Source organism: Nycticebus coucang, chromosome 4 (genome assembly GCF_027406575.1).
Source record: "Nycticebus coucang isolate mNycCou1 chromosome 4, mNycCou1.pri, whole genome shotgun sequence".
In the NCBI taxonomy this organism is placed as follows: Eukaryota; Metazoa; Chordata; class Mammalia; order Primates; family Lorisidae; genus Nycticebus; species Nycticebus coucang.
The window spans coordinates 104026353-104044511 of record NC_069783.1 but is presented as its reverse complement, the minus strand read 5'-3'; the positions used below and the strand labels follow the sequence as shown (position 1 = coordinate 104044511).

The 18159-nt window shown below is 52.8% G+C and overlaps 1 protein-coding gene across 2 annotated transcripts in view; it reads right to left on the bottom strand.

The window, feature by feature from the left end:
- Positions 1 to 18159, bottom strand: part of SH3RF3 (SH3 domain containing ring finger 3) — a 340566-nt gene that overhangs the window by 89991 nt on the left and 232416 nt on the right. For both annotated transcript variants that reach the window (XM_053588118.1, XM_053588120.1), the window contains one exon: positions 6092 to 6445. In XM_053588118.1, coding sequence (XP_053444093.1) covers positions 6092 to 6445 — 354 coding nt within the window. The remainder of the gene's footprint in view (positions 1 to 6091; positions 6446 to 18159) is intronic.

Genomic DNA, 18159 nt, shown 5'->3' with positions numbered 1-18159 from the left:
GATGTAAGCCTCTGCTGCTTTATGCCTCTGGGAGTGTGGGCTGCTCCTTATATAGCAAAGCTGCTCCTTATATAGCAAAGCTGCTCGTGCTGACAGACTCCGCGCGCCCAAGCTGTGCCCACCAAGCACCCACAGGCAGTTTGCTAACTACTCTGCCACTTGCTTTTTATTTTTATATTTTTTTGGTTATGAGGAAATTCTTCTAAAATGTAAGTAATCATTTCCCAATTTGATCTAATAACCTTGATAAGCAAATATCTGGATTTTAATAGTGGAGTTGGCCTGAATAGCTTTCCTCACCCAGCAGAAAGCTGACGTGTGAGGCTACTCCGTATTCAGGAGGAAAGGAGCTGACCCTCTGACCTCTCCAAATAGCAGGGAGAAAGAATTCCTAAGGGTGTAAATATGAGCAGGACAGCTACCTGAGGTTCAGCTCTGGCACACGCCCCTGGGAGTTCTCAGCCAGACACACGGCAGCTGTGTCCTCTTTGCAGCCATCGGTGTGCATCTGAGGCCCTTGGAGCACTAGGGATCGCCACGTGGTTTTTTCAGGCGCCGTGCTATTGTATGTGCCAGACTGTTCACTGTGCATTGCTACCAATGTGGGCCACATGGCTCACCCAAGAAGAAAGCAGCATGTGCAAACCCTACTTGTGGGCCAGGTACGAGGATCCAGAAGTCACAGGCGCCCAACTCCAGCCCTTCCAGGACCTGGAAGTCTGGGGGTACAGGGTAGCCAGACATACAAGCAATGTTCCATGACAGGTGTATAGGAAGCCCTGCCAGCACAGACACAGTGGGAATTAGTCTGGTTGAATAGAGGGCATGGAGAGGGTGTGAACATGAAGATGGCCCTAGAGTGAGCAGCAGCCCTGTGTGTGTCAGTGTGCTTCGTGGTGTGGGTGTGAAAGAAACACGCAGGAGAATGCCAGCAGGTTCCTGCAGAGGAGAGGGCCCCTGGGGGACCCAGTCTGTCCTTAGCGTCCTCCCATGGGCTGAAACCCACTCCCAGACAGCACACAGACCCACACTTGTATGCAGGGCTCCTCCCAGGATACTGTGCCCAGGGAGGGGGTGGTGAGAAGAGACAAGGGCAGGCACTGAGCTAGGGAACCTCGGGGATGTCCGCAGGGGGATTCCGCAGGGGCCATAGAGTGGGAAGATGCAGGGTCTCAGTTTCGGGGCCTTGAGGATGGTAGTGTCCCTCCTCAAGGTAGAGGGAAGCAAGCAGGTTTGAGAAAAACCATCATACTCTCCCGGCACGCGTGGGGCTGAGGCACTTCTCCAGGGGAAGCTGTGTGAGAGGAATGAGACAGGGTCTTGGGTGGCGGGGTTGGGAGGGGACAGCTGGGGAGGGCAAGAATCCTGCGTGGTCAGAATGCTGGGCTGCACCCCGCTTCTGTGCCTCTATCCCACAGCAGCCCCATAGGAACCCACCCTGGCACAGTCCACCTCAGTTCTAGCCCTCCATGTCCCTCCAAACAGGTCTCTGAGACTCCAAGACCTCAAGACCTCAGCCTCTAGGGTTACGTGGAACCTAGGAGCCCATGACGCACCCAGTGGTGCATCACGCTGAGTGCGGTGAAGGAGTGGTCCTGAGAGGTGCTGCTGTCCCATGGACACCCAGGGGAGGGGAAGCACCAGTCCCAGTTCCCTGGGAGAGGTGCCAGTTTCCACCTTCATTTTTATCATTGTTCTTTCTTCCTTTCCAGCCTCCACATCAACAAAGCCCCGGCCTAAAGGCCTCCCTGGGAAGGGCAGGAGAGTGACAGTTACAGGCTGGGTAGGCCACACAGTCTCTGTGTGTCATCATTTCTCCATCTTTCTTTCTCTAAAAATCCTTTTAAAAATGTAAGACTCATTCTCAGTGCAAGGATTGTCCACAAACAGCCCCTGGGCCCACAGCGGTGTTCTGGCTATAAAATGACCCCCCTGGGAGCTGAAGAGTCCCCATAAGCTGAGACACCCCTCACCTCCTCACTTCACCCCCACATTGACTGTTGCTCCATTTAACAGACAAGGAAACTGAGGCTCTAGGAAGAGCTGTCAGGATACTTCCCCATGGCTGCCCGTACAAGGACGAGTATTGACCCTGGTTGACATGGCCGTCTGGCTCTGAAGGCTGGCTCTTCTGCGAGGCTTAGAGAGGGTGAGCAGCTCTCCCGGGGTGGCAGAGCTCCCAAGAGGGGCCTGAAGTTCGACCGGGAGCTCTGCTCTGCATGAGTGGGTCTCAGCCCATGGGAGGAAGGTGAGGATAGGCTGGGTACCCCGCACCCCCCCAGGGACCTGCTGGTGTTCTCCTGCATGTTTATTCTGGCCTGAAGTCAGCTGTGCGTTTGACAGAAGTACAAACTGGAGGTTAAGTGATGGTCAGGTCCTGGACTTGTCCATATCACTCCTGATGGCCACAGCATGGAAGCTCAGCACTGAGATGCAGCCACACCCCAGGGGCAAGTAGTTAAGTTGGGGGTTCCCTGTATGGCCAGGGCCACGTGGGGAGGAAGGTGAGAGTGATGTGGGGCCAAGAGGTGGGCTCGGTGGAGGAAGGGGGAGGAGACACAGCTGCAACTCCTGGTTCCCAGCATGGGGAGCAGGCAGACTGTGCACAACCTGGCCAGCAACCTCCTCGGAGGGGCCTGCAGCCTCCGGGGCTGGGTGCTACCTGAGAAGAGGGCATGTGCTGTGCTTCAGCATCATTTGTCAGAACCACAGCTCCATGTTTCTTCCCCACTTTAAGGGGACACAGTGGAAAGGGGGAAGCGGCCTGATGCACTGCAGCCCCTTAGCAGCCCCTCTCACACCACTGCTGTGGGGCTTCTGCACCCATCTCAGCCCACTACCCATGCTGTGGACACTGTGTGGGGCAGCACAACACTGCACCAGGCGGCCCTGCAGGGCATATGGCCTGATGCTTAGACCTTTCCACAGAGCTCAGGCAGTTCAATGAGGTCTGACGCCTGTTAGCAACAGACACACCCTATCCAGAAGAACTTGCTGGACACATGGCCGTGGCCAGCAGATCCTCCACTCCTCATAGCCTAATGTCCTGGTGGGTTATAGTCAGTGTGGGTTTTGGAGAACTGGCCACATCCACCTCGCACATCATTTCCAGGTACCTAGAGCTCATCCTATCAGGGCATTCTGTGTCATGGCCTGAACAATATGCCATCAGGGCCAAGGGGACTGTGGGATGGTGGGGCCAGCGTCACTGTGCCTGCAGGCTTCTTGGAGCCTTGGCTGTAGGTCATCCCACTCTGTCTGCCAAGCCTGTGCGCCCATGCTGGTACTGGCACATGGCAGATGAGCTCTCCAAGCCCCTCTACTAACTGCAGGGCCCTGGGTTGGGATTTCCTCTGCCCGGGCATGTCCAGCATGGTGGGGAAGGAGGTTTGCCCAGCACTATAGCTATACATAGTACAACCAGAGCCTGGCCTGTACTATGGGCCAGTGTGTGGGCCAGGGAGATTCCTGGTCAGGCACACCTGTCAGCAAAGTGACAGGAGCCCGGAAGATAACAGGGGGTGGGGGCAGACAGACCACAGCATTGCCCTAGGGCCTTTAGGGGCAGCATGCACAGTTACCACTAGCTTGAGCCTGCAACGTTCTGTATCTGAGCAGCATGGTCACACTGCAACAAGGCAGGCAGCAACTTGTTTGACTTCTTGCCCTTCTGAACTACAGGCAGGTGGATCTCAGGATCCCAGTCCCACTGCCAGTGAGCTAATTCAAATCCTATGGAAAAACAGGGTACACAAGGCTAAACAAAACCTGCTCCCTTCCTGCCCAGGGGCTTGCTGTGGCAGATGCCTGACTAAAGAGCACCTTCAAGGGTCCAGTTACTTGAACTGGCATAGAGGCCACAGCAACAGGGGGTCACATGCAGGTGAGGAGAGGGGAAAGGAGAGGAACTGGATCCTGTACCCACATGTGCCATGCCCATGTCTCAGGGCACGAGGGAAGTGGCAGAGAAGACACCTCCAGCCCTCTGGGGACACAGCAGCTCTACTGAAGCCCACAGGGCCCACTAGGCACCTTTCTCAGAATCCTAAGGGGCCACTGAGGGAGGCCAAGCCTTGAACATATGACCCACGAATTACAGCACATAGAGACCAGGCACCCTTGCAGGGTGGAACTGGCCTGGCAGCACCAGAAGCAGCTTTGGCAGGAATGGCCAGTGGTAAGGCCCCTCTCTCCCTCTGCCCTTCCCTCATTGTCTCTCTCCCTTCCTTTGGTGTACAGGGGGTCCCCGGGTGCAGTGATGGTGCCTTTGGTTGCCCTAGGAGGAAGGAGACAAAAGATCTACTTGAGAGGGGCACAAGGCCAGCCCTGCTGCTTGGTCCCCTCCTAGGGCCTCCCGCCAAGTCTGCTGCAACCTCTCCCTGGCACATGTAGTCTCAGAATACAACTTTCAGCTGTGTACATCACCACAGCTTCCCAGGCTGCCAGCAGGGACCCACACTCTGAACTAGAGCGGTCAACCCTTGTTGTCATTGCTGGCAAACAGGGTGAGCTCCCTCGGTCTCAGCTCCCCTATGACAGTCAGCCCTATGTCTGCTCTGCTACACTTCCCACTCAGCATCTCGAGATGTTGGAGCAAAGGGCACTCTAGATCACTCAAGAACTGCTGGCTACTGGCTGCCCTGAGTGCACATTTGCAGGTGCAGGGTCCGGCTGAGCACACTGAGTTTTAGTGCCCCTTACAAGAGCTTAAAAACACATGGTGCTCAAGGACAGCTTGGAGAGTTTAGGCACAGGCCAAGGGGTAGGTTGAGGGTCCAGATCACAGCTGTACCTTTTCTCCTTTGGAAAATGCACCAGCTGCCCCAAGGAGCATCCTTTGAGGAGCACGGGTTCAAGATGTGGTGGTGGTGGGGGATCTGGGGGCCTGCAAGTGCTCTGGATGCCACAGCTCCCGTTCCAGACCAGACCTCAGCTGCCCACGAGAGCCGGTGTTTGTGGGTGGACAGGTGAGTATGCACCCCCCAATGTGTGGTGTGCATGGGTGTTTGTGTGTATACATGTGTGCTATGTGTATACATGGGTGTGCATGTGCTCTGGTGTACATGTGTGTAGGGGTCTTTTAGTCTGATGTGGCACATCTAGACAAAACGGCCATTCTCCAGAAGCTCGGCTATAGTTTTAAAGACAATTCTCTTTGTAAAGTTATCTGAGTTGCTTGTAATTTTGAAAAAGATGGCTCTTCCCCAGCCAGTTGCTCACTGGTGTTTTCTCCAGTTTAGCCATAGACTGGTACCCTTGTTTTGAGAGCATCCAGGGCAGCCACAGGTGACGCTGGAGGGAATGTGGGTCAGGTGGCAGGTGGGCTGCTGGAAGGGAAGGTGAGAGCAAAGAGAAACAGTGTGGATGGGATAAAGCTTACCATGCACATCTGTGGCTGTTCTGGGGGAATCTGAGGGACCACAGCATGAAGGGTGGCTACAGGGCCACTCTGCCGGGTCCTCAGAGAGGATCCCCCACACCCACCATTCTGGCAACGTTCAGCAAGGAGAAACTTTCTCAACTCTTGCCCCGTACATACCACTGTGATGGGCTTTGCAGAGATACAGATAATTACCTACCTAAAATCATGCCTTAAGCTTTGCTTTGGTTATTTAAATTTACAGAGAAACTAGTAGAAAGGAAATCAACATCCTGTCCAGAAAAAGAAGGTAGAAGTAATAGTAATGAAAGTACTAACAACTAGTTAATTCTGGTTCTGAGCCCTGGCCTTTTCTCTCTGCTGGCAGGGAAGTTAGCAGGAGTTACAGAGGTTCCCAGGACAGTCAGACCACTGGATGCCAAGTGAGGGGAGGACCATCTCCCACGGTGAGCAGAGTCACTTGAACACTGTGTCCCTGGACTGCTAGGAGTCACCCCCTATTCTGAGCCATGGAGGGTATGCTCATATGTACTACAAAGCTTTGGCGGGGGCGGTGGAGGGGGGCTCAGGCCAGGCAGCAAGGAGAAAACCCCAGTTAACTCCCAAAGGCAGGTCTGGATTGGCCTCCTTTGTGCTAGTTCAGAAATAAGGACCACTGAGCACAGAGTTGTGGAACCCCAGAGATGGGGGCTCTGGCCAGTGGGATGTTACCTGGGCAGGAGCAGAGCAGGACAGATGAGTCAGGTCCCCAATCCTGGCAGCAGCCCGGGGATCACTGGAGCTGATCAACACTGGGGCGCTGATTTCCATGGAATGCCTATGGCTGGAAGCCTGGGAAGATCGGTGCGTCACGCTGAGTGCGGTGAAGGAGTGGCGTTTCTTGGCATTCTTCTTGCTGTCCGCACGCCGCTGAAAGGCACTGACTGCCCCTGTGCTGCTTACAGTGGGGGCTGGGGACAGGCTGGCCACAGCGCCAGGGTCAGAGGGTAAGGAGGCATCACAGCAGGATGCAGCAGTTGGGCACGGCTTATCCATCTCGATGAGCTGCTTGGCAGAGTCGTTGAGCTAAGTGGGAAAGAGGAGAGGGAGGCAAATAACTAGAGTTTATTAGAGTTAAATAACTCCAGAAGCTGCAGGTGGGCCTAGAGTTAAATAACTCCTAGGCTGCTGCCGCCGCTCTCTGCCCTCTCCCTGTGCATTCCGTTCCCACTTACAGATTGGCAATGAGCTCAGGGTGGTGCGATCTTTCTAACGGCGGCTTCCATCATGAGCGGAAGCTGGTAGGGTGTCTGTAGATTTTATTGAAAAAGGTCTTTGGAACAGCTCAAAGGCCCCGAGGGCCTGGACAGGGAGCAGGGGACCCACAGAATAAAGGGGAGCATTTTCCAAGGGCTGCTACCTTGTTGGCCCCAATCTGTCTTAGTGGCTGGCCATTTCCAGGGTGCAAGGTACAGCCCTACAGACAGCAAGTGACAGGAGGCGAGAAGGGGAGGAGGCCCAGCATGCGGCAGGACGGTAGGGCCTGCCCTGAGCATTGCCGGTCACTCCAGAAATGCTATGGTCAGTATGAACCCAGGAAGCTCTTTTTAGTAATGGTCTTGATTCTGGGTTGTCAAGACCCAGAAGCTGACTGGAGCTCATCCTGTGAAGGGCTAATAATCGTCTTTGGTAGTAACTCAGCAAGGACTCAGGATGCCTCTCCTTCCCAGGGGTCTCGCACCTTTCCTACAAAGTAGCAGGTGTTTTTTATTTTTTCTTTTTGAGTGAAAAATTTGACAAATCTCTGATCCTGGGTGGTGCCTATCAGGAAAGCTGACATGAAGGTTCCAGCCTGTGAGTAACCTAGAAATGAATACCCCAGGCTGCCTGAGCCGAGTCTTCTTCTCTGGGCTCCATAGGGCTGGGCCCACCCACTGGGATGGAGCAGAAGTCACAACCCTGGAGGAACCAGCTGTGGGAAGAACAGGCGCTCTCTGCTTCAGCTGGGGGGGAGGGAGGCGGGTCTGGGATGGCAATGGGCCAGCTTGCCATTGATAAGCCAAAATGTCCCCGACTCCCACACCTGGGGGACTCTTTCTCTCAATATGTGTGATGAAGCCCCTTCCTCAGGCTGTATTTGGCGTAACCTAAGCTCATGCCTGAAGTGGGAATTTGCAGTGATTTGAAGGACGAAGCTGAGGAAGCTGTACTATATATAGAGAGGTGACTGGGAAGAAAATTCAATGCAAGAATCCACTCGAGATTATATCCAGAAGATGGGCTAAATAAATGCCCTCTTGCCAGGCAGACACCTGTGAGGCCCCACTCCTTCTCCCTCACCCTTGCAGGAGGAGCAGGAGAAAGCAAGGCCGCGCCAGAGGCACCCAGCCATCTCCTCCCTAAGCAGGGACTGTAGGGAACCCTGGCCCATGAGGGATGGCGCACGTTGTCTGTCACGGTGACACTGGTTTGGGCCTCCAGCCTTGGTGGAACAGAGTGGGCTCTGTTTGCACTGTGAGCCCCTTAGGGGCATGAGGGTCAGTGCTCTGACCTTTTAGCCAAGGGCTTTCCAGAAGCTGCAGGTGGGCCACAGGGGCAGTATGAAGCCTCTGTGGGAAAAGTGAGACTCTTCAGCGTCTGGAAGGATGTGCAGGAGTCGGAGGGGAGAGGAGAGAAACGGGGAGTGCAGGAGGCTCACAGGTAGGAAGACCACCACAGGCAGCCTAGATTGGTGTGAGACCTGCTGTGGGTCTATGGCAGCGGTTCTCAACCTGTGGGTCACGACCCTTTTGTAACAATGAAAATACATCCTGCATATCAGATATTTACATTACGATTCATAACAGTAGCAAATTTACAGTTATGAAGTAGCAACGAAAATAATTTTATGGTTAGTGGTCACTACAACATGAGGAACTGTATTAAAGGGTCATGGCATTAGGAAGGTTGAGAACCACTGGTTATAGTCTCCTGGAGGGAGCTGCACGTGCGTCCCAGGCCACACACAAGTGAGTCTGTGATCCCCGTCATCCCTGGCTGGAGGCCAGTGGGTGTTATGGCCCAAGAAGGGCCAGTGGCCGGACACGTGCGGCATGGGGCCTGCTCCCATGTGGGGTGGGGGCTGCTGTCAGCCTGGCCTGGAAAATTTCCCTCAATCCTGCAAGTGTGTAGGGGATAGGCCAGGTCTCAGCCTGCATGACCAGAGTCTGTAGTCATAGTGCCCTGCCAGTTACCGGGCAGCCCAGGCTCTCCCTCCTCAGGCTGAGAGGTGCCAGTGGTGGCTGCAGGTTCCAGCTGCCTTCAGAGCCAGCCCAGGCATGTGGATATTGGCATTTTTTACTACAAATACCTGTCTTTCAGAGGAATGTCATGAAAACTCACTCAAGCCTCCAAAGCATGGGATCAAAATCCAGGATTATTTGCTCTGGGTTCCTCCTCCACCAGGCTCAACTGTTTTGCTCCATTTTATCGCTTTTCTCATTCGCTTCCTCGTAAGTGCGACAGCGTCCGCTCCTTCCACAGTGCTTCACAGGCACCCTAGGAGCCCTGGGGTGGCTTCCTGTACCCCAGTGATCCATGTCGCTCCTGGTAGGACCCAGAGGAAGACAGAGAAGCAGGGAGCAGCAGGCTCCTCTCTAAACACTGCCTGCTATGTGCCTCTACTGGGGATGCCATTATATAGAAATAACCATAACAGTGAACCCAGAGGCTGGGCAAAAGCAATTCCCCTTTTCCACAAAGGAACAGACCTGGAGCATCTCAGTCTCCTGTGACTCTGTTAAGTGGTATTAAAAATTCCATTTTCAAAATCGGGAAACACAGGTACTAACAGGTTGGTGAACCCACACCCACAGCAGATGGACTATGATTTGAATGATTTGAAGGATGGTGGAGATTTGCAGTTTCTCTGTTCGCATTGGATAGACTCAGCTGCTATGGGTCACAGAGCACCAGGAAGCCACTGAGACTACTAAGAGACTACTCACAGCTGATTTTGCTGCACCCACTTATGACAGGGAATGAGGGTGTGGGGGCAACTGCCTTTCTCCTCATGCCTTAGCCATCTAAGCCACAGGGGTGCCAAAGTGAGGGCAAATCATCCCCCACCGGAGACAGGTGATTTCCACAGATCACCCCCAGGCGCTGAGCCCTCTGTGTCCCACGGACAGCTTTCACATCCTGAACACCCCTGCAACAGGCAAGTGAGGTGCCAACAAAGAGCCCCTCCCGGGAAGAGAAACAGTTCAGTTCTATCTGGTTGGCTCATCTTTGATTTTGGGACAAGTAGCTCTTGTTGGAACCAAAGGGCCTCTCAGTGGACCTGTTTCCTCCTATTTCACACAGTGTTTCTACCGACAGTCCAGAATGAAGCAATTCGGAGCTTCTCAATATACAGGCCCATCTCTCCACACATAAAATAAGGGTCATTTACTACTCACCGGTGGAGTCGGTGGCTTGCTAGAATTGACATGCATGGTGACAAGTGGACAGTGTGAGGGGCGCTACGCAAGGTGACTACAGCAGCTCTGTGACTCAGTCCTGGGGCAAAACTTGTCTCAGGAAGCTGTCATTGTCTTCCCAATAAGATCCAGTCAGCCACATTACAAAGGCAGCCCTGGCAGCTGGGTGGCACCAGTGCCATCCCATCCTGAAGGCTTTTCATCTTCATGTGCCCTTCGGACACACTCACTTGTCAGCACCTGCCCCTGATGGTGGCTCCTGTGCCAGCCTGTTAGGAACACCTCTGACTTCCTACCTCCTCACTCTCCATGTGGGTGTGACAGGGCAGCCCCCGCTCTCCCCAGTGTGGGCTGCAGGGCTGCCTGACCAGGTACAGGGGACCCTGGCTACACATCCCGGGCAACAATGAACATCGTAAGATGCCCCCACTCCCCACCCCAGCCAGAATGCTAGAATGTTCTGTGCTGGCTATCAACTGTGAAGGGTAGGGTGTGGAGTGTGGAAAATACCTCCTGAGACTCCGCAGAGGGGGAACCCTCCCCACAGGATGCTCATCTGGAAATAAGGGCTCCATGGCCCCATCTGCATGGGGAGGTCATCTGATGTGTCACATGCACACACAACACCAGTGCACCCAATGCTTTGCTAATGAGCAGAGAAGATGTTTTCAACTCCTCTCCAAAATGAAAACAAAATGGTCTCACTGACATTTTCAAAGACTTGATAAATTTCTCCTTGTTCTGAGGACTATTCTGGTCCTGGGGACCTTCTGGGAAGGTTCCCATCCCAGGGTGTACCCTCCCCATTCTGTAGGGGCTGCCCCAGCCTGAAATGCTTCTGGGTACATGGAATCAGACAGGGTGAGTGGCAAGCTCAATCAGTCTTGCCAGCCAGGCACTGCCTTGGGGGCCTGTGTGCCGCGGCTGCCTCTGGCTGACTCTTCTCTCGGCTTTGCCTGGACGCCTTTACTAGATTACTGACCTCAACCATTTTCCAGCCATGCAACCATCTAGAAATGTTAAGGAGTTTCCTCTAGTTACACAAGTCTATGGAATGTCCTCTTGAATTTGAACAAGCTATAGGACTGGCAGCACCTGAGGATGGGGACCAGGAGAAATAAAGGGGCCTCCCTCCCTCGCCAGCAGGGTATGTGGGCCATTAGTTTCTCCAGGCCAGTTGGGGATGTGAGTGCTGGATCCAGGGCAGAGCAGTTGCCCCAAATCATTGGGTCTGATCCAGAGGACTTTGAACTGCATGACTGCAGGAGGAATTTTTTTTTTTTTTTTTTGGCCGGGGCTGGGTTTGAACCCACCACCTCCGGCATATGGGACCGGCGCCCTACTCCTTGAGCCACAGGTGCCGCCTGCAGGAGGAATTTTTTTAAAGACTAAGATGAGGGAAGAGAGCAGACGTAACATGAAAGGAAGAGCCGTGTGGTGGGAGGTGGCCAGCTGCTTCCAGGAAGAACATCGGGAAGTAGCTGTCCAGCCCCAGAGCCTCTGCCCTCACCCAGCACAGGGCAAGTACAATCCCCACCCAGAGTGATAGCCTTGGGACAGGCTCCAGAGGATGGGAGTATGTCCGAAGCCCACAGTATGTCTTTGTGTGGACATCCAGGAAGCCAAGGGTGCAGGCTGGGGCCAAGTGCTCACCATGTAACAAGACAGCAACAAATGACTCTTTATAGGGATGTGCCCTTTAGATCACAGATACTGCGGAGCCCCTCCTGTGGCTCGGATCTTAACAAAGACCCTGCCCTGATGGAGTGGCTAGTTCAGGCTTCACTGAAGTGGGTCTTTATGCAGATGATTCTAGCACAACAGGTGTGGGCTGATGCTGGTTTCTGCATTTCTGTGAGCTCCCAAGAGAGGCCTGCTGTTCCTCTCAGACCCTGTAGCAGTAGTAGCAGCTTCTATAATGCCATGGGCAGGCTCAGCTCCAAATAGAGGCATCCTCTCCATGAAACTTCCATGGGGCCATAGACACGCAGGTCTTAGAGACTCCTGCTGGTGTCAGCCCCATCTGTCACTCCCACCCATGACTGGGACAGTACAGACCACCATGGCTGGCAAGTAGCCTGTAAGGCCTTAGACTCTCACAACTGAGGAGTGGGTGGAGAATGGTCTTCACCTGCCTGAAACTTCCCCTGGAAGAAGTTTTGGGGGCTTCTGCCTCACAGAGAGAAGCAGGCAGGCAAGGGCGCTGGGACGGGCTTTCACCAATGCTTCTTGACTGCAAAGCATTTCATTCTTAGGAGACTAAGCACTCAGAGTTAAGGTGGGGAAGGGAGGGCTCCTTTCCAGCCCTGGTCCCCCCCAGTCTGCCGTCATCCCACAGGCTATGTGGGCACATGCCCAGGGCCTTTGAGGAGAGGGACCACCAAATAGGAACTCTTGGTCACTGACTGAGCCGGTCAGAAGCAAGTGGCCTGGTGATACCCGCTGGCCAAACACTTCTGACATCCACCTTCATCCGCACACATACTCCTCTGACCTTCACAACAGCCGTCAGAGGTGACAGCAATGTGGCCATTTTACAGATGAAGAGACTGAGGGTCAGAAAGGTTAAGTGACATGTTCCAAGTGACAAAGTGAACGAGCAGTAGTTCAGCCACTGCTCACAGCTTTTCTGCTGCATCTCATCAGATCTTATCACTGCAGAGCACTGTACGTCTCCAGGTGACTGGATAAATGGCGACTATGTTCACTGAGGTATCTATGCCTGTGGCAAATGGAAGGAAAGGGGTTGGTTCATTTTAGAGATTCAAATCAGAGCTTTTTTAATTTTTTTTGGTTAAGCAAAACATGAAAATTAGGTCTGGCAAATGCTCATAGCATGAGGATCCCTGCTACAGTTACCAAAGAGGGGAGGCCATTCTGTCCCCTCTCCATTATTTCACAGACATGGTGGCCTTAAGGGCCTGTTAATGCCAAGCTTTTACCACCTGGTGATGCTGAACTCTGGGCATCTTTAATGACAGGTGCCCACCCTCTGTACTGACACTCTCTTGTCCATTCGACAAGCCTCTGTTGTGCCCCTGTTACAGGAGAGGCTTCTACCCTGGAGGGGGCTCCTGCCCTTGGAATTTCAAATCTGACAAAGGCTAAGTGACACCAAAAGTGCTGCAGAAATGTGATTGATCCATAGGAGAGCCACCCAATTCCATTCCAGGCCTGGGGCATCCTGGGTAGCCTGTGTGTGACCCTCACCCTCTCTGTGTTTGCATTCCAGCCTCACTCCCTGTCTTTTTTTTTTTTTTGGAGACAGTCTCATTATGTTGGCCTCCGTAGAGTGCTATGGTGTCACACTCACAGTGACCTCTGACTCTTGGGCTTAAGTGATTCTCTTGCTTCAGTCTCTCAAATAGCTGGGACACAGGCGCCCACCACAACACTCGGCTATATTTTTGTTGCAGTTGCTATTGTTGTTTAGCAGGTCTGGGCTGGGTTTGAGCCCACCTGCCTCGGTGTATGTGGCAGGAGCCCTAACCACTGAACTTTGGGCACTGAGCCTCACTCCCTGCCTGCCTTAAAGCAGCTGAAGCCCACAGCGGGCCAGTGAACTGAGGCCATTATTCTGATAACTGAGGTTTAAACCAAGGAACATCAGCAATGAACAAAAACAGCTGTAGACACACACTGCACAGATGGTTGCCTGATTTTGCACATAAATCCCAAGTATAGGCAAGGATTTTGAAAGAGACGACGCCTAGAAGTTCAAGGAGGGAGAGGGAGTGAAAAGTCTTCAGTTCATCTGCCTCTCATCACAGACTGGACAAAGCCCCTTCCCTGCCAGATGCAGGCTGGCCCCAGGTGGCCCTTCTGCCAGGCCTGAAGCACCTCTGCGGCTAGCTGCTCTGGGCAGACAGCTGAGCTACACTGTACCACGGTTACTCTGAGAAACGTGCCTGCCTGCCTTGGCCATCACACAGACCACAGTGGCATTCATGTTAAGACCTGCATGCTACCCTGCTGCTGTCCTGACAGTGCCCTCTTGAGAACTAAGAGGCTGCCCTCTGCCAGCATCCAATGATGTGAGGGGTGAGGGTGCACACCCTGGGCCAGGCATGCCTTGTGGTAGGGAGCCCAGGAAACAGCCAGCCACCTGGGCTCCCCAAGCCAGGCCTCAAAACCAAGGTCTATCAGGGAGTTTTCAGCTGACCAGCAACTAATGATCAGCACCTTCCTCCTCTGTCACAGGTCTCCAGCCCACATCCTCCCTGTCAGGTTCTCTTCCTGACCCTCACCCTAACTCCCGTCAGGGAGATGAGGCTCCACCCTCTTTGGGTTCAGGCTCTCTATACTGGCTGATATTTCTTTCCTGGGTCAGTAACCCTGATCTCATTGCAGATCTGCTAAAAAGAGTCTGATACAAATTGAAGTAAGGAAACAGAAAACTTTACATTTGTTAAGAATGTATAAAAGTCCAAACAAGGCCCACCAGCAGGAGAAGGACGTGGTTCGTGTCTCAGCAGAGAGTGTCTTGTGAGAGAGGGATCGTAGGCTGGCGTAAGGGCCCTATGTGGATTTTGCCTGAGGATGAACTTAAAGCAGGGGTGGGGAATGGGGTGGGGTGGTGAGACCTCAAGTGGCACTGGCAAGGCAGGGCCTTGTAGCCTCTGGCAGAGACACTTCAGTCCTGAGGACTCCCTCTTAGGCTGTGCTTTGCACCTGCATTTCTGGCCATTTTTAACTGAAGGACTGAAGTAAACAGTTTTACAGGGTCCTTTTGCCTTATAAGTGGCAGTTCTTAGGTGGCTGAGGAGGAAGACGGGGATATGGCAGATGCTCCACCGAAGGGCTCTCAGGGCCAGGCCCCAGTGTTGCTCAGTCCCTTGGCCTCTGACTTGCTCTTGGATAGTGCACTGACTCAGGGGAACCCTCCTGGGCACATACTGGTAATAAATCATCTTCTAGTATACCAACATGTACCCGCATTGTACATATATAATGTATACATTTTGGTATATTTATCTAGTGTACCAAATATATAAAATGTAGCTAATGTACCAAAAATATATTTATGTTATAAAATGCACACAAAACAAAAATTAAAACTAAGAGGTTAAAAAATTTCAGGCTGCACAGGTGCCTCATGCCTATAATCCCAGCACTTTGGCAGGCTGAGGTGGGAGGATCCCTCGAACCCAGGAGTTTCAGACCAGCCTGGGCAAGATAGCAGGACCTCATCTCCACAAACCAATAAAAATAAAAATACTAGCCAGGCATGATGGTGTGCACCTGGAGTCCCAGCTACACAGTAGGATGAGGCAGGAGGATCACTTGAGCTCAGGTGTTTGAGGCTGCAGTGAGCCAGGGTGACATCATCGCACTCCAGCTTGGGTAACAAAGTGAGACCCTGTCTCAAAGAAAATGTTTTTTAAATAATAAATTTGAATAGAAGTTCTAATGTTTTCTCTTCTTACCCACAGAGCTGCATGCACCCCACTTTGGAGATACATGGCTTAGAGCATTGTTTTTTCAAACTATCAATTTATTGGGTTCTGACCAGCATTTTTAAAAAGCAAAATTGAAAGGGGGGCACTCCACCAGCAAAGATCTCACAGACTATCAAGGCTTGTATGAAAGGTTTTTATTGGCAAGGGAGGGATGCTGCAGAGCAGCACCAAGGAGGAGAGAAAAGAAGGGGGGGGGGAAGAGAGAGAGAGGAAATGGGGGAGGGGGGAGAGACAGAGAGAGAGAGAGTGTGTGCGAGAGAGAGCTATATAGGTTCGGTTAGGGGAAGTCTTAGAATGGTGATGGGAGGGTAGAATAGCCAATAAGGAGTTACTGCCCTGGCAGGAAGAGGCGTTAGGGGCAGGCCATAGTTAATTTTGGTCTGTAGAAAGTAGGAGAGGCTTTTCTGGGGGCAATTACCTAACAAAAATAGAATAAAAGGGAGAATATCAGCATCCTATTTGGTAAGGGTGTAAGTGGGCAGTTTCACAAAATGATTCATTTTACACACACACACACACACATTTCGCAGATGCCCTGGGCTGGAAGTGAAATGCACTTCTCATTGTGAGTCACATCCTAAGAAGACTGGGAAACGCTGACATCAGGGGAGAAGAAAGACGCTTCCCTGGTGGAAGAAGCCTCTTCCCTGTGCACAGGATGTGAATCTCTGACCCAGAAGGAGCCCTCCCAACCCCGCATACCCCTCTTAGCTGATGGCCAAAGGGACCGTGCTGAGCCCCAGGCAGGAGCACTCATAGTGTGCTTTGTCCTTCCTGGCCCTCGGCACCTGGCACTGGACACTGGGTCTGCCTATGTTCTGTGCTGCTTCCCCAAGATAGGAAACTGATTCCCAAAGCTGGTGAGGGGCACCAGAGCTTACCCCAGGCCATTGTGGCCTCGAGGTCCATGACATTGCATGCGGCAGGCTCTCAGCGTGTGATGAGGGACAGTGCACACTAGGCCATCGTTTACAGAACACCAGCCAGGCTGTCACGGGGTTGCTCTGCTTCTGCAGCCTGGACATTAGAACCTGGTATTGCATCACCACTTAATTTTAAAGGTCTTACACTACTCAGACAGGCTGCAACTGGCATTTCCCCATTCCTCTTCCCAGGCTCTCTCTGACACCCTAGGGCAACCTTGTATCAAGAAAGCCACATGGGATCAAGATCTCACAACTGATAGCTGCTGCTCTGAGCATCAGAGCTTACTTTAGCCTCTTGCAATCACCTCATTTCACAGATGGCTTCAAAAGCTTAGAGCTGGGGACATAGTAGGGTGTCCCATAAACACCCATTCTGTGAATGAGTGTCTGCCAGTACAATCTGCTCATAAGTATATTCTAGCACCATGCTCAGCACTTCTCGCAGAGCTGTGCCATGTACCCTACCTCATGGGAGAGCAGTCAGGGGCTCCACCTGCTGAGGGAGTCCTGCAGGAGGGGGGACTCCCTCCACTGCATCGCAGCCTTGGTCTGAGCTTACTGGGCACCTGCTGTCCTTCCTGAGCTCTGCCAGGAATCATGTGGCGAGTGAGCTTGTTCACAGGAGGAACTTTTCCTAGGGACTTGTTCCACAGACTCAGCAGGAGCTTTGAAATATCTACAACCCATAATCGCATTATGTACACAGCTATGATTTAATAATTAAAAAAAAGAAAAGAAATATCTACAATGTTGGTAACTTGATGGGATGAAAATTCCAGGAGGCAAGGGTGGGCTGGGAGGAAGGCAACTTGGTTTCTATGGTTATGGACAAGGGCAAAAGTGACATGAATATTCACAGTGGCAGAGAAGTGAGAAGGAGTAGGCTGGCATGTACGTGTGTGCGCCACGTGTGTGTGCACAGGGGTTTGGAGTAAGTGGGCTCCGGTCCTGAGGGCTAAACAGGGGACTGAAGGGTCTTCAGGGCTGGTGAAGGGGGATACTGAAGGAAGGAAATCCTGAAGGGAATTATATCCTCTATGGAGAAAACTAGTGCTGGGAGAGGGACATGGGGAAGTGTTCCCACAGTTCCACTGGGGACACTTGGCCTTTAGGGATAGGGTTGGAGAGGCAGGCCCAGCAGTGGCCCAAGCTGGGCAGTGGCTAGGGGACATGGCCTGGGTGACTAAGCAGCAGGTGGGAGTTGCGGAGCAACAGGAGGCAAGTCTTCAGAGGACATCAGCACCCGCTGAAGGGTTCTCCCTCCCAGGTCCCTTCCCTCTCAATGCCTTTGACCTCTGTCCCTGTGTCCACTGACTCCTGGCCACATCCTGGACATTCTCAAGCCCATTCTGACTGTTGCCTGGCTGAGCTCTAAGAGTGTAAAATGAGTGTAGAGAGAATCTTTTAGACTAAAAGCTTTTAAGCTCTGGTTGTAGAAGAATTGCAGGGCCCTGGGGTGCAGGCAGAAGGCCTCGGGCAGCCTTAGCCCAGGCTCCAGCTGGCTTCCCTGGGCCTCCCCGCCCTCCCCCACCATGGTCTAACTCACACAGCAGTTGAACTGGAACCATCTCTGAGTAGCCATGGGGGTATTTCATTTCCTCTTAAGCCCCTGGAATGGCCAGTTGGTGCTGCCCTGGCCTGCCAGCCTTCCTCCGCCAGCCACCCTGGCATCAAGGCAGTTGAGCAGAGGGGCCATCATCTGCAGCCCTGCTCTGTCACTCACCTGACTCTAGATGAGTCATTTAGCTTCCTTGTGCTTTGGCCTCCTTATCTGTGTAATGGGTGTAGTAGCCTCACCTACCTCACAGGGTTCTTGCGAGGATTATATCAGAGGCGTAAGTGAAGAGTCTAAAACAGTGCCTGACACAGAGTGAGAATCATGATTGTTACTGTAATTTTCATTTTTGGACCCTGCACAAAACCCAGTGACTCCTAAGTCACTCCCGTGTCACTCT